General features: G+C 35.0%; 1 protein-coding gene across 5 annotated transcripts in view; it reads left to right on the top strand.

Annotated features, from left to right (window-relative positions):
• Window positions 1-7,143, top strand: part of TBC1D32 (TBC1 domain family member 32) — a 230,718-nt gene extending 223,575 nt beyond the window's left edge. For all 5 annotated transcript variants that reach the window (XR_011974491.1, XM_072643167.1, XM_072643169.1 and 2 more), the window contains one exon: window positions 6,648-7,143. Coding sequence is in view for 4 of the 5 variants with exons in the window: in XM_072643167.1 (XP_072499268.1) it covers window positions 6,648-6,767 (120 nt within the window). In the remaining variant the exon portion in view is untranslated. The remainder of the gene's footprint in view (window positions 1-6,647) is intronic.
• The last annotated feature ends 8,132 nt before the right edge of the window (window positions 7,144-15,275 follow it).

The raw sequence follows: 15,275 nt of genomic DNA, 5'->3' as shown, positions 1-15,275 counted from the left end.
TAATGTAATATATATATGACAATCAGAAAAACTAGACATTCGTTCTTTTAAAAATCTTAAATACATGCTGAATTTTTTTAACAAATAGTAAAGCTTAATTCTTTTTTTGTTAGGAATGACAATTTGTGAAACCTCTAAATTTATGTTTTTTAGTAATGGTGATAGTAAGCTACTAATACATGGAGGCTATACAAAGGATAGACAAATCAAGCAGTGTAACTGTCATTGTCATATAGTCATTTGAAGTGAATTCTTCAGCTGAAAAATCATTCCTATATCAGATTGAAAGACATTTTTGAAAAGAAAAGAATGAATTCTTGGGGAGTAAGGCAAAAATAAACAAATACACAGTGTTTCTAATTAAAATTCAGTGAAATCAAGTAAATTGAAGAAGATGAGATGTAAATAATTGATAATCTTGTCTGAATCTAGTACAATAATGACTGTGTAGGGAGGGAATAAGAATTTATTATGTATTCATTATGGCTGACACTATAAATATTTCATTTGAGTCCCAAAACAACACTGTAAAGTAGATGCTTTATAATCCTCATTTTACAGTTGAAGAAACTGAGACAGAGGTGAAACGACTTGGCCAAAGTCATACTGCTTACAGGCTGGATTTGAACTCAGGTCTTGACTCTAGGACCAGTGCTCTATTCACTGCACCACTTAACTGCACAGGATAAGTTTATTGAAGAATTATGGCAAAGTGAAATGACAAAAAAAAGTTAAAGTATATTATTAACAGACTGAATGACGTACCTAGTACTCAGTTTCTATATTTGTTACATTAGAGAGATTTAAATCTGAGGAACAAGTTGCATTGAAAAGTAAAGGACAGGCTTTGAGAATGGATAACCAATATGAATAAATAATGCAAGACAAAAGAAAATGAATCAATACCTAAGGAGACAGAGAGCACTGTGGATTCCCAAGAGAAGACAGAACAATAGAAGGATATTATCAAATGTCTTAATACAATATTAATAATTGTAGGAGCAGAATTTATTAGCTACACTGCAGAAATAGTTGATGAAATTAAAAAAAAAAACTTAAATCTGCAGTGGCAAACCTCATCAAAGAAACAAGAGAAAATAACTGACTAGAAATGCAAAACTGCTTAGGAATACTTATGTGTATACAGAAGTAAAGGATAATTTGGAAGCAGAAAAGCAAGAAGCAGTAATGTTAAAAAGAAAACATGATCTCTGTTCATACAAAACATTAATCTAGAAAAAAAAAAGAATAGTAGAGGAACCTTGACGATTATGTATCTCCTAGGAGAACGTGATAAGTAATGAAAACTTACCAGACCTTCTGAACTTAAATGAATAAAATAAAGTGCCAATCAAAAGAATTCATAAATGGAAACATGGAGGAATATGCTACAAACTCAGTTGCTACAAATTCTAAAATTTAACAATTTCAAAGACAAATAACAAATTCTGCAAGTGATTAGAAGAAAAATCTTTCGATGTAAAGTAAATTTGAATAACTCAAGACTTTTCTGCACCTATCAGAGGCCACTGGAGGGAATAGAATTTGTTCTGAAGGGCAAAGGAATGTAATATACAACCCATGGAGATATACCTTGCAAATCTGAGTTTAGTCATTAATGAAAAAAGATAGATGTTACATAAAAGAGGGCATTTGAAGCATTCATTCAATAAAAACCAGATCTGAGGTTATTTGCTTTGCAAATACCCCAGACCTGACACCCTCCCCCCCCCCAAAAAAGAGTAGTAAACAAAGCAACCAAGGAAGGCACAGGTCTTGAAATAAACCCCCCCAGGGGGAAAAGGGGGAAAAAAACTAAAAGGAAAAGACACCTATGGGGTTTCAACAGCAATAACATTAACAATCTCTTGTTGGTTTTACTTTCTAAAAATAAATGAGACAAAGATCTGTCAGTGAGAATTTAGTAAAAGACTACTATGTGTCAGTCACTATGCTCAGCACTAAGCATTGAGAATACAGTCTCTGCCCTCAAGGAGTTTACCTTCTATTGGAGGAAAACTACACACAAAATGAAACTGAAAGAGGGGTTGAAGGGGAGGAGGGATACTCAGCTGCATGAATGGTAGAAATCTACAGTGAACCAGTAAAAGAATGCAACTTGATTGACCTGGGTAGCTTCCTTAAGAGGAGGTTCTATGAGAAGCCATCCAATCACCAAAAGAGGCCTCTGTTTGTAATGTTAATTATGTTAATAGAAGGGATCTTCTGCACCCATTAATGGCCTGCCCATTAAAGGAAGCTTGATTAGGGGAGATTTGTAACCTTTTGTTAATTTCTAATGAGGCACTCAAGGGTTGAGATGCCCTCTGGCTCTGAACAGAACAGTATATATATATATATATATACACACACATATGTATACTCTGAGGTGAGGTTTTGTTTTGGGGTTTACTCTTTCGACGTGTTTGGTCAGACAAGACTCTGGGCAGCTGCTAAGGAGCCCGCAGAGTTTGGTGCTTCTCTTTCTGGTAACTGCGTATGTTTGATCAGATAGTTATCTGTCTGTTGATCTTTGATGTATGTATTGCTTACTGTCAGGCAGTTGGAAGCCCTGTCTGCTGATTTCTCAGTATTTTCTCTGAAGTTGAGGGTGCTGACTTTTTCCCCTGAACTAAGTGACTGATATATGTGCTTGATTAAAGTGATTGTTGACTCCTCAAAAGTTGCTTTCCTTTTAGAAAAGCAAATCTAAGAACCTGTATAGCAAGCAGGCCGTCCTCTGTATTTTGGGGTCCTTGCTGTTAAACAGGTGCAGAAAGTAAGACTGAAGTGGGTAAAAGATGAAAGTAGAAGTCAAATAGAAGGATAGTGGAGGAACAGACTTGAAACATGGACTAAAACCTCATAACACTACGCACAGGTAAATCAATTTATTTTGCATCTGTGCCTGTGTATGCTGTGTGGGAGGAGAAGAAGGACTAAACTGAAGATTGGAGAGCCCAGAAGAGGAGTGAGGAGAGGAAGAAGATAGAGGGGAATATGTGGTACAAGCAAGCTAAAGATTAATCTTGGAGGTGAAGTCAACCCATAGTTTTGCAGGAAAAAAAGAACCTGTATGAGAAAGGGTAAAGAGGCAAACAGAAGGATTGAAGCACAAGGAAAGAAAGGGGGAGATCATTTCTGTACTTAGCAAGGGTGCCACTGATGAACGTTCCCATGGGGGAAGAGATATAGTATGATGGAACATGGGGACCTTATAATGAGTATAATCTTCAGATATTTAGTGCTTAAGGAAACCATTCCTTCTGCCTCAGGAGAAAGGGAATCAGCTTTTATGTACCACTGACACTACGAAAAGCAGGAAAGTTTGAACCCAGAGTGGAGATTTCATGGCCAACGGACAAATGATCATAATTATTGTTATTATGAGGGAGAGGACATGAAGGGTAGTAATGAGCTGCACAATGAGGGACAGAAGACAATTCCCAAGGTGGAGAAATACTTCTATCCTCTCTATCATCTGCAGGAATTAGAATTTTTAAGAGTGAGGCTCAGCAGAAAAGGGGGATGAGACGAGAGTACAAGGCAATGGCATAGAAACTTTTTAGAAAAGAGAACTCAAAATATGTACCTTAGAAACTTGAATTCCATGAAGAATATTTAAACTAAAGAAGGAATAAATAAATGGAAGAGCCACGCATAAAAGAATGAAAAGTCTAGAGTACTTAAAAGGGAAGAGAAATAATAAAGAAAATGAACGAAAGATGTCTTTAATACTGACGTACAACCAAGTTGAAGGAGTGGAAAGAGGAAGAGGGATTTTACTTGACTGTTTAATTGAGAAAAAAAGAGTGGAAGAATTAGGTAACTAGATTAAACAAAGAAAGAAAATGAAATTAATTAATTAAATAAAATTAGGGAAAGGAATGAAAAATGGGAAGGTATTGCTTGAGGATTCAGGGACTAGAGCCAGTGAGAGAATGTTTGTCTTAAATTAGATTAAGCTAAAATAAATGGAGACACATTGTCCTTAGAGAAGTAGAGGCAGGAAATTTTTTAATTTGGGAGATAAAATATCAGAGAAAAATGGAGCAAAATACAAACCTCATAACTTTAAATGTCCGGTGAAGCATAAAAATGACATATTGAATGGGAAAACAAAACCCCACAATCTGTTACTTGTAAGAAACACATGAAAAAAAACCAAAGATGCACACAGAATTAAATTGAGTGATTGGGGAAAAATTTACATACATACATATATATAGCAACAGATGAGTCTAAAAAAGCAGGAGTTGCAATTTTATAGGACAAAGCAAAAACTAAAATTTACAGCAAGAAATGATATCTGAGGGAATTACATAATGCTAAATGGAACGATAGACAGCAAACCAATATCACTATTAAACATAAATCTTTCAAATGCCTTTGCACCTAAATTCATAAAAGATAAAATCCATAAAAGAGAAGATAGAGACAGTAGTGCAAATAGTAGCAGAAAATTTTAATGTCTCTCTATCAGTTTTGGAAAAACCTAAAAAAAGCTAAACAAAAAGAAAAATATATGAACATATACAAGTAATTGTATATGTTCATATTTGTGTGATATATGCATGAATGTACACTGTATATAAAATATATATTTCTTAGCACTATATGAAACTTTTATAAAAATTGTATTAAGACAGAGATATGGTAAGTTAACTTAACATTAAAAATAAAGTAATAAAAATAGTAATCAGTTTAGGAAGCACAAAGGACACAGAACCAAGTGGAGATTTAATGGAATCTCCAAATCACAGAAACAGAATTATATGAAAGAAATTTCTGGTCATTTTGAAAGACTAATAAAGTAGAAAAGTATTTACTTGATGTGATTAAAAAGAAGGCAGAAATGATTTTGGTTTTTTTTGGTTTATTTTTGTGTGTGTGAGTAAGCTTTCCTTCCAAAGCTATGTGATAAGTTTCTTGAGAAAAGCAACTAGCTCCAACCTTCACCTCCTCACTCCTGGACTATTTCAGTGGCCTGCTGGTGGTTGGTCTGCCTGCCATAAACATCTTTTCACTACAATCCACCTTCTACTCAGCTGCCAACATGACTTTCCTAAAGAACGGATACAACCATGTCAACCCTTAAACCCCCCCACCCCCACCCCAGGATCAAATACAAAACCTCTGGTATTCAAAACCCTTAATTACCTGTCCTCTGTCTCATCTTTCCAGTCATCTTGGACCTTATTCCCTACTCTTTGATCTACAGACATTAGCATCCTTGCTTTTCCTTCAACAAGATACTCTAGCTCTTGATTTCAGGTATTTGCCCTGGCTGTTTCCAATGCCTAGAATGCTCTCCCTCTTCATCTCTGATTCCTGGCTTTTTTGACTTCCATCAGGTTCCAGCTAAACTCTCATCTTCTACAAGAAGCCTTTCCCAGATCCTCCTTGATAGTAGTACTTTCCCTTTGTTGATTGTTTCCTACTTATACATACAGATAACATGCATAGCTTTTTTTGTGTATAGTTGTTTGCATGTTGTCTCCCCATTAACTTGTGAGATCCTCAGATCCTCAATCTATCTTTTGCTTTTCTTTGTATCTCCAGAATTTTACATAGTGTCTGGCACTTAGTAGATTCTTAATAAATGTTTATTGATTAATTCTAGATTACATTCTTATAATTTCTTTTGATTAGTAAGTTTTTAAAGATTACCTTTTATGGTCTATGAATACCCTATTGCACATTAATCTCTGATCTTGAATTACTTGATTGCCCTAGATTAGACCCAGACCAAATAAAATTGTATGGTGAGTATAAGCAGGCTGCAAGATAATACCCACAAAGAACTGTGAAGAAGTGGCATAAAGGAGGTAGGGTAATTAAGTAGTGAAAAGCCTTGGCATCCACAGTATGTCAGGATAGATAAGGAGAAGGTCCCTAGTCTACTGAGTGAACCTGCTTTAGAGGATTTGCTGGGGTACAGGGACAATAACTACATAGCATATGAAGATGTGAGAGGTTTGCTATCTTGAGAAATATACGTATCAATGAAATCACAGATCCATGAAAATGTAATTTAGTCTCCTGTAAAATGTTCTTCTTGAAGATAGGTACTACCTATGTATTGGGAAGTTGGAAAAGTAAAATGAGGCTAATAATTATGAAGCACTTTAGTAAGGTAATACTCTGCATACATCTATCCAAAATGTTGTGCTGGTACTTTTATTGGGACATGATCACTTAAGCAAGGTTGATATTTTTTCTTTTTTCTGTAGTTCCACGAGCTGTGCTTTTTTGGAAAGATGGTTATAGGGCTAATGTACTTTGTAATCCAGAGGAGAAAAATAGCATTATTTTTTAGCAGTTAATTTACAGAAACAATTCAAGATACATTTGTATTGTTACCTCACTGCTGTTTGCAGAATTTGTAAATTTTAAAGAAACATTCATCGGTGATTTTTGGTACAGAAAACCCAATTAGTTTGTTTTGAAATGCCTGATGGAGGATACTCTGATTTCTTACTTCACAAAAAATAAGAAATTTTCTGGTAGTCTAAAATACCCAACCAATAACAGGAGGAAAAAAAAAAGTAGGTTGTTGAGTTAAATGCAGACATTTAAAGTTCCTTACTGTGGAACTCAATATATTTTTCAAAGTTAATGAATTTCCTTTTGTATTGTTTGGGCAGGAAGAAGCACTTCATGGATTTCGGGTGAGTGACTACTTTGAATACATGGAAAACTTGGAACAGAATTATAGGCCCATGCTACTGCAAGATATGAAGAGCATTCGAGTGCAAAGCGCATAACTCCAGAAAACTAGCATTTCAATTTCATGTTTTAGTTGTTCTTAAAGGGCTACTGATTGTTTTATATTGGTATCCATAAAAATTCATGCTTTGTGAATTCACATATTGTAAAATCAATAATGAGGGTTTTGTGAATATAATGGTATTTTCAAGAAGGCGTTATCTCAATTGGTGACCTGAAATGAATTCATTTTTCTAGGCTGGTTTACATTGCCAGTAGATTGCTTTAGTGCCAGCCCTAGCTCACTTGTGGTCTTTATTTGTGTTTTCTGGAAGTGAATCCCAAACTCTACCCCCCTTATTCCAATCTGGGCTTTGCCATCTAACTGAAATATTTCTATTGGGTTTGGTAATAAAAAGCAATATTGGAAATAATCATTCTGCAGCCTGTATATGTCCATAGAGATAAGACAATTGTTTTCTGTATTCATGACTCTCTTTGTAGAAGAGTCTGATCTTTTCATATGAAGGAACAAAGGACAGGGGTGTTCTAATGTCTCATTACCTAATTATTTTCTAAAAGTTGGTATGTGATACCTAGATCTATATGTAAATTTTCATATGAAAATCTCTACCCTTCTTACTTCAAAGTTAAATTGGCTGATGAACATTCTACTCTTGTTCTTTGACATGTTTTCTTTAATGATTGATCTGATTTGGATTGCATTTGAAGTAGGAAATTAAAACATTGATTTCTGAATTAATTTAAGTGAACATATCATTTTTTCTTTTGTTTGAATGGAAGTTTATCCTTAAGGAAAACTTGCCTGAACAAGTATGGCTCAAAGCTTGTTCCAATTTATTTTCATGTAATGTAACTATCCACATGTTTCTTATTTATGAAGTTTTTAGAATATTAAATCGAAGTGTACATTAAATAACCATTATTTTCAATAGAACCTTCTATTTTAAATAAAAGTGATCCAGTAGTAATATCTTGTTTTCAAATTTAACTTGAACAGTTTTGCTGCAGGCTCTTCCACCCAACCTCCCCCCCTTTTTAACCATTTGACCAAAAACTGATTTGCAACAAATCCTTTTACTTTTTTGTAAAAGAAAGAAATGGCATGAGGCATGATGACTTGTATAATATTCAGTTCTGTGTGATTTAAAACTATTAGAACATCAGACTATCAAAATCAGGTTTTATAATGTAAATGGCAATATGAGCGTATCAGAAATGTTCTTCTCACAAGGTAGCAATAAAGTCTATCAAAGAAAATAGAGTAAGTTACCTTGACATCCTGTACATTTTATCCATGGCTCATAAGAATTTAGCTAGAGAGTCCTCTAGATGACCTAAAACACACAGCTTTGTCTACTTTCAAACTTAATTTTCAAAAGCTATTTCACAGAACCTGTAATATAAGTTTATGGTTCCCTTTCTTCCCATTCTATTCCTGAATTATTATTGTTGGTTCTAAGAAACTTGCGGTGCTTTATTTCTTTTTCAAAGCAGTTCCACAGTAATTGGAAATATGAAATGGAAAAAGAAGAAACAATAAATTAATTTTAGAATGTTTATTGCTGCTTTTGATTGGAAACTGAGGAAGGATATAGTACTCAAAAATTGCACTTTTAGAAAGCTGACTTCAGCTAGAGCCAGGAGGCTAACTTTAATTTTCACTAGAGAAGTAAGTAATACTGAATAAATAACTGCCTAGTGATTTGATTAGTAGAAGGCAGTTAAAAGGTCTAGCTCATGTGGCAGCTATTGTGAATTTCCTTTGTATGAGTTATTTAGTTTTTAATCAATGTAGTTTGGAGAAAAAAGTGAAAATGACCCACCTTTTGATGTACTTTTTTCTTTTCATTTTTGATTATTTATGATTTATAAGCTCCTAAGGACAAAGTTCTGGCCCTGAAGTCAAGAAGACCTAAGTTCAGATATGACTTCAGAGCTTTACTAGATGTGTGACCTTGGGCAAGTCACTTAAACCTGTTTGCCTCAGTTTCCTCATCTATATAAAGAAATAGAGAATGAAATGGCAAACCACTCCAGCATCTTTGCCAAGAAAACCTTAAATGGGGTCACAAAAACTCAGACATGACTGAAACGATTGAATAGCAATAGTCCCCTAAGTCAGGGCCAATTTATATTGTTTTTTTTTTCTCTTTTTTTTGTTTTTGTATACAGTACTTAATGCACTATCTATGATTCAGTTATAATAAACGATATTTTATGACATAGCATGTAATCATTGGTAGAATTTTTAACATTTACAATTTTGGATAATTACACACTTCATGTTGGTAGTTATTTAGAGATGAAATCATTCAGAGAAATTCACCATGGGTACCCAATACAATATCTTCTATGTACACTTAAGAGAGTGGCTAAGTATGGAGTGTTTCAGATGGTTGGTTTTATATTTCCTAGAAAGAAAAGAAAATTCACTTTCAATAGGTCGTTCCATTCCATCCTCATCCCTACCAATCTGCCCACATGATTTAAAGGTTAGCTAGTTAGACCAATGAGAAACGATTGATACCATGCAAATATGGCAATATATTACCTGTACCAGTGGAGGATCATAGAATCAGCAATATAATTGTATATTTTAAAGACAGTTATGTTACTCGTTTATACATACACATCAAATACAATATAATCTTCTTCCTACATTTAAGAGTATTCTGTGTCTGTGTGCTAGATCTTTGGTTTTTATAAGGGAGAACCAATTAATAAGAAAGTCACATAAAGGATAGGAAGAAGCGTATATATTTAAAAAGAAAGGAGGTGAGGAGGGTCATGTGACCAATAAAATAAAAAGATTAGACATTTTTTCGGGACCATTAACTGAAGAAGAAACAAAAGAGGGATATTCAACAGATGTCAAGAGAGCGTAACTAAAGCCATGAAACAAGAGAGCCCAACAACTTTTTCCTGGGCATTTTCACTTAGACATGAAATACATTATCTTCTATCCTAAAATAACTTCGAATGTTTCTATTGATGATACTATTCATGATTTTCTTAATTACTTAGGCTTGAAATTTTATAATCATGTTTATTGTCTCCCTCTTCCTTATTCCTGATATTAAGTCAGTTACCAAGTACTGCCAACTTTTCCTTTATGACACCTCTCCTATGTGTGTGTGTGTATACATATATATATATATATATGTATATATATATATATATATATATATATATATATTATATATATATATGTGTGTGTGTGTGTGTGTGTGTGTGTGTCCCATATGGATCACTGTAGTTGTCATTTTACTTGTCTACTTTACCCTTTCTTCCAATCTGCCTTACACAATTGATCCTCTAATTCCTGGTTTTCCTCATAGTCTTTCAGGCAAATCACAATGTTCCCCCCAGCCTACCTTTCTAATTAAAAAAAATTTAAATATTAACTCTGATTTAAATCCTATTATTCCCCTAGAATCATGATACCTAGAGCTATTCAAATCACTTCCTTGGATGAATCGGGGCAAATAATTTAAACTTTATGGGCTTCAGTTTCCTTGTGTACAAAATGTGTGTTAGATCATATACTCTCTGAGATGTCTTCCAGTTCTAAATTCTAAGAAATCGCTGACTTACTATAAGTCAACAAATGGGCACTCCAACATCCTTGTGTTTTATGCTTCACCTGGAATGACTTTGTTATATCATCCCTGTCTTTTGAAATCCTCCCCCTGTTCAGGATTCACTTAAAGTCTCTCCCCAATCCACAGTGATTTCACCTTCCTGAGAATTTGTAGTACTTATCATCTAAATGGTTTATTTACACTTAATCATAGTACAACATATGATCATTTTATGTTAACTTATAATTTTGACTTTCAATTCATGTATTGCTAGATGATAAGCTCCTTGAGAATCAACATTTTTAATGTTGTTTTTGCATTTCCCACAACATAAAGAATTGAATGCTATGCACAACATAGCAGTTTATAATTTTTTTGTTGAATGAAATACTAAAGGACTTCTAAAGCATAAATAAACTGATCAGAATATGTGTATGTTTACAATATCTATCACTTTCCCACCTCAGCCTTTAATCAGCTCAAAACACTTTATCACTAGAGTGTGGCAAGATCAAGATATGAAAACTAATTTTCTCTTTGATAGCCAGAATTGGTGATTGGTTCCCTGCAGCCCACAAAAGCCTATTTAATTCATCATGTAAATAAAATAACCTACTTTTGTTTTCTACTATTTTAAATTGCAAATGTATAGTATTTCAGCTATATAATTGGTCAGTTAGGCTTCTGAGGGCTAGCTTTGCTGCCTAATCACCATTTTATAATATTATTTTTATAGAGAAATTTATTCTAACTTCCAAATGATTGGCATACAAATGAATTTTGGTATTGTTGCCAAAATCATAAGACTTGTGGTTGAGTACACTATAACATTTTTAAAGTGACCTTGAAAAAGACACATTTCTCAATTTAATTTCAAATTCTTCATCGTTAAAATGAGAATATTAATCATACTACTTACCAAAGTTGGTTATGAGAAAAGTGTTTTGTAAAACTTTAAATCTTTATTTGTTTGCAAAACATTTTGATTGGCTTGGTGCTGTGGGAAATGTTACAAATATGTTTAACATGCAAATAGCTTTTACTGAAAAAAAATCTATGAAGTCTTCATGCTCTGAGACTAGTCTCTGGACTTGTGTTCTCTTAGTCTTCCCCTCTGGAGAGACACTGGCAGCTGTTGCTGTTTCTACTGGTGCTATTGTTTGACCTTCATTCTTGAGGAGAACCCTGACATCAGGGGAATGATACCATGATATGCGAGTGAATCAGATTTAAGTGAGGGAGGTCTGTAGAAAGTCACCAGCCTCAGTTTCTCCTCCAGAGCCAACTGGGTCCAGTGGCAAGATATGGATCAGGACAACTAGTGATGGCCCTGGATGCAGTGGGAGACTTTGACCTTCTTAGTTAAGGTTTTTAATAGCTCTCAGTTTTATTAAGACAATGCCCATTCACTGATTAAGGCTAGGTAAAAAATGAGGCAGAGAATGGCCTCTTTTCTACCTAGTCAAAAAAAATTAATCTAGGAGGGGAAGACTCTCTGGGTTTCTTGCCACAACACAAACAATTATTATTTACATTCATTCACTCTGAGTCAATTAGGGCCCAAACAATGACCAAGTCAGTTTGACCTGATACCTATTATTGGCCAATCAGTGAGAACCAGAGTGATTTTGGTTTAAGGCATGGTCCTTCAGAAAAAAAATCTAGCCAGTAATGATACCCTATGTGGGCAGAGGGAGGGGAGGAGAGGGTGGTAGAGAAGAGGAGAGGGAGGGAGGGATGGAGGGAGGGAGGAAGGGATGGAGGGAGGGAGGAAGGAAGGAAAGGAGGAAGGAAGGAAGGAAGGAAGGAAGGAAGGAAGGAAGGAAGGAAGGAAGGAAGGAAGGAAGGAAGGAAGGAAGGAAGGAAGGAAGGAAGGGAAGGAAGGAAGGAAGGGAAGGAAGGAAGGAAGGAAGGAAGGAAGGAAGGAAGGAAGGAAGGAAGGAAGGAAGGAAGGAAGGAAGGAAATGAGGGAGGGAAGGGTGTGTTGCCTTTGGTTTCACCCTCTTCTCCAAAAAGAAAAGGAGCTAAAGCAGGAAAAGTACATTTCTAATGCAGGTTAGTCTTTAACACAATGAGAATGAATCCCAGAGAACAGCAGAAATTTAACCTTGTGTTCACCACTTCCTTTTTGGGGGGTCTGAACTGTGGGACTTGCACTCCAGTAGATCTAGGATCTCATCGAAATGGGTACTCTTTTTAACAGTGCAGTTCATGACCTCTCTATGTGAGACTCCTATTTCCTCCCATAAATCCAAAACAGAAAGTTCATCCAGTGTGGTGGGGGGCATTTTTTGTATTCTTTGACATTTTGTGGATGTCAGTGGACCATATAATGTGTCCATCAGTTATCTCCCATTAAACAATTAGAATAGAATGCATGTGTAGCACTGTTTTCTGTCCCTATTGCAGAAGTATTAGTTTTGCTAGATATTTTTATTGTCTAATTTATATCAATACATAATGATTTAGGTAAGTATTTATGGATTATTTTGTACTCTCCATTAGTAAAGGAGAAATATTATTAAAATAAAAAATATTTCCTTTGTGATTTAAAATATTGCAAATACAATCTTTATTGTGGAATATATTAATCTGTAGTAATTACAATTTCTACAAAGTAGGGGCAAATAATTATCACGTAAGTTAGTGCCAATATATTTACTTACCTAATGAGTTGAAGTAGGGTCAAAGGATTTAGCCTCACGTAAAACCTGAATTTTTATTTCCAGCAATATCTTAGCCTTTAAAATCAGTTAACTCCTTTGGCTCAATTCCCACCACATATTCTACTACTGGCAGTTGGCCATCATGCAAGTCTTCACACCATGGAATTAATTAGAGTGTCAGTTTGCTAATAGAATGTGTTTGAGATACATTGGAGGAGGCACTTATTAAAATGTTAGCTGTTAAAATTTGATCATCTATTTAAATACTGATCTACTATCATCAGAAAATGTGTCAGTCCTCCTTTATTCCTTATCCTATTCTCATTTAAATTATTCCTAAAAACCAAAGTGTAATTCCTTTGTTGAATCCCTCAGATATCTTCCTCTGATTTTGTTTTATCAAATATAATTAGGCCAAAAATAAATTTTATAGCCATGTGAATGAAGGCAAGATACTTCCAAAGCACTAATCACCACAGCCTCAGTTTCCTTTTCTGAAGTGATTTCACTAAATGTTTTTTTTACGCACTTTAATGAAATGCTTCTGACCAGAAGGTATCCTTCTCAGAAGAATGAGATTCAAGATAAAGTGGAGGGAGTGATAAATATGAGAATAGAATATGTATTTAAATATTTATTGGTTTAACAGTCCTCTTCTGGTTGTTCAAAAAAGAAGAATTTAAAGGAAGATTTTTTAAAAACTCAGACACTTTCCCTTATAGAAGCAGTTCTCTCATTTGGTTCTTCTGCAGCCTCTATAAGGTAAGAAGGCTAATCTTCCTGCTCACTTTACACTACCAGCTGACTGCTCTGCCTCCATGCCAAAGATTCTGTCAATGTACAAACTCTATTTCTTATGCTCCAGTCCCACTTCCTTGTTTCCATACCTGCCCCAACTCAGAATCTCCAGTGTTCTACTCCATAGCTACCCAACCTTGCAGGGTTCTCTAGAATTTTCCATAGTTAAGAAACTTGCTTTCATCTTAATACCTTTCTCACTCCTTCCAGCTTATAAGTTCTGCAACCTAGCTCCCTCTGGATGACTCAACTTCCCTCATTACCCTTTCCGGTACTGATTGTATTTTCCCTGAAGCACCCAACTCTTTTTATTTTATTTTAAACAAGAAGTTTATTTAAACAACAAGATGTTTGACTTGAAGAGAAAACTGTCTAGGATCAATTTCTTTACAGTAATTTATCCCTACTGAGAGACAGAGATTGCCCTACATGTAACAGCTATGTACAAAAAGTTATAAAATTGTCCTTGGTTTTACAATGATAAAAGAGAAACATTGAAATTATCTAATCAAACAAGATATGAAGGATTTTTTGTGTTATTTTTGTTGTTGTTGTTAAACAGTGAGAGCATAATAACTTACTGGAATATAAAGATAAAAGTTGAATAAGCATGCTGCTAATGGATAAAAGGGATATTTTCACAGAACCAGTTTGTTTTTTCCCCTCCTTATCTGTACCTGTACCTGTACACATACACCAGTTATTTTATGTACAATAAGGGAATGGGGGAAGGGGATCAAAGGAAGAGAGAAAACTGTACTGTAGTAGTTAGGATGTGGATGAACCAAATCTTGGTTTTCTAATTGTGAATGTATTGTTTTCCTTGGGATTACAGTTCTGGAGAAGAGTTATAGATTCTCTTTTTAAAAAACGCCTCCTGTCTGCTGCTGGAATACATCAGTTGGATCTTCATCTTCCATTTCCAACTGTACAATTGTGCTGTTGATTGGTTACCCATAAAATCAGAATCTGATCTGCCTTATTGACAAACCCTGTCATTCACAATAGACTTTCATTAGTTTATGAAGTGGTGTATGCCTCCCAATCTTAAATTGCACCACTGAGCCATCTTGCCCTTCCACCTTCAAATGAATGTAGTCATTTTCAGTCTTGACTTCTTCCTTCAGCTTTTTGTTAGCCATGGCAAGTCCAGGAGTGTCCTCACTGCTGCTTCACAAAAAAAGGCACTAGGATAGTCTGCTCCAAAGAAACAGGGGGAGAAGTAGCAGTGGCAGGAGGAAGAGGAGAAAGATGAGGGTGGTGATGGTAAGGAAGAGAAGAAGAAGGAGGAGAGAGAGGAGGAGCTGAAGCACCCAATTCTTGTGGTATGGGAGTTGGAATACTCCTTGCTTCCCCATTGCCACTTGCAGACTTTCACCACCTTCACTCAATAACCACTCCTATGGGGTTTATTCAATTTATATTTATCACCTAATTAAGATTCTTGTAATTGTTATCTCCTGATCTCCAGAACACTTTCCTTCTTTTCTCAATGAGT

The sequence above is a fragment of the Notamacropus eugenii genome, chromosome 2 (genome assembly GCF_028372415.1).
Source record: "Notamacropus eugenii isolate mMacEug1 chromosome 2, mMacEug1.pri_v2, whole genome shotgun sequence".
Taxonomy (NCBI): Eukaryota; Metazoa; Chordata; class Mammalia; order Diprotodontia; family Macropodidae; genus Notamacropus; species Notamacropus eugenii.
The sequence above is the reverse complement of the archived record's forward strand: the minus strand, read 5'-3'. Positions and strand labels throughout refer to the sequence as shown.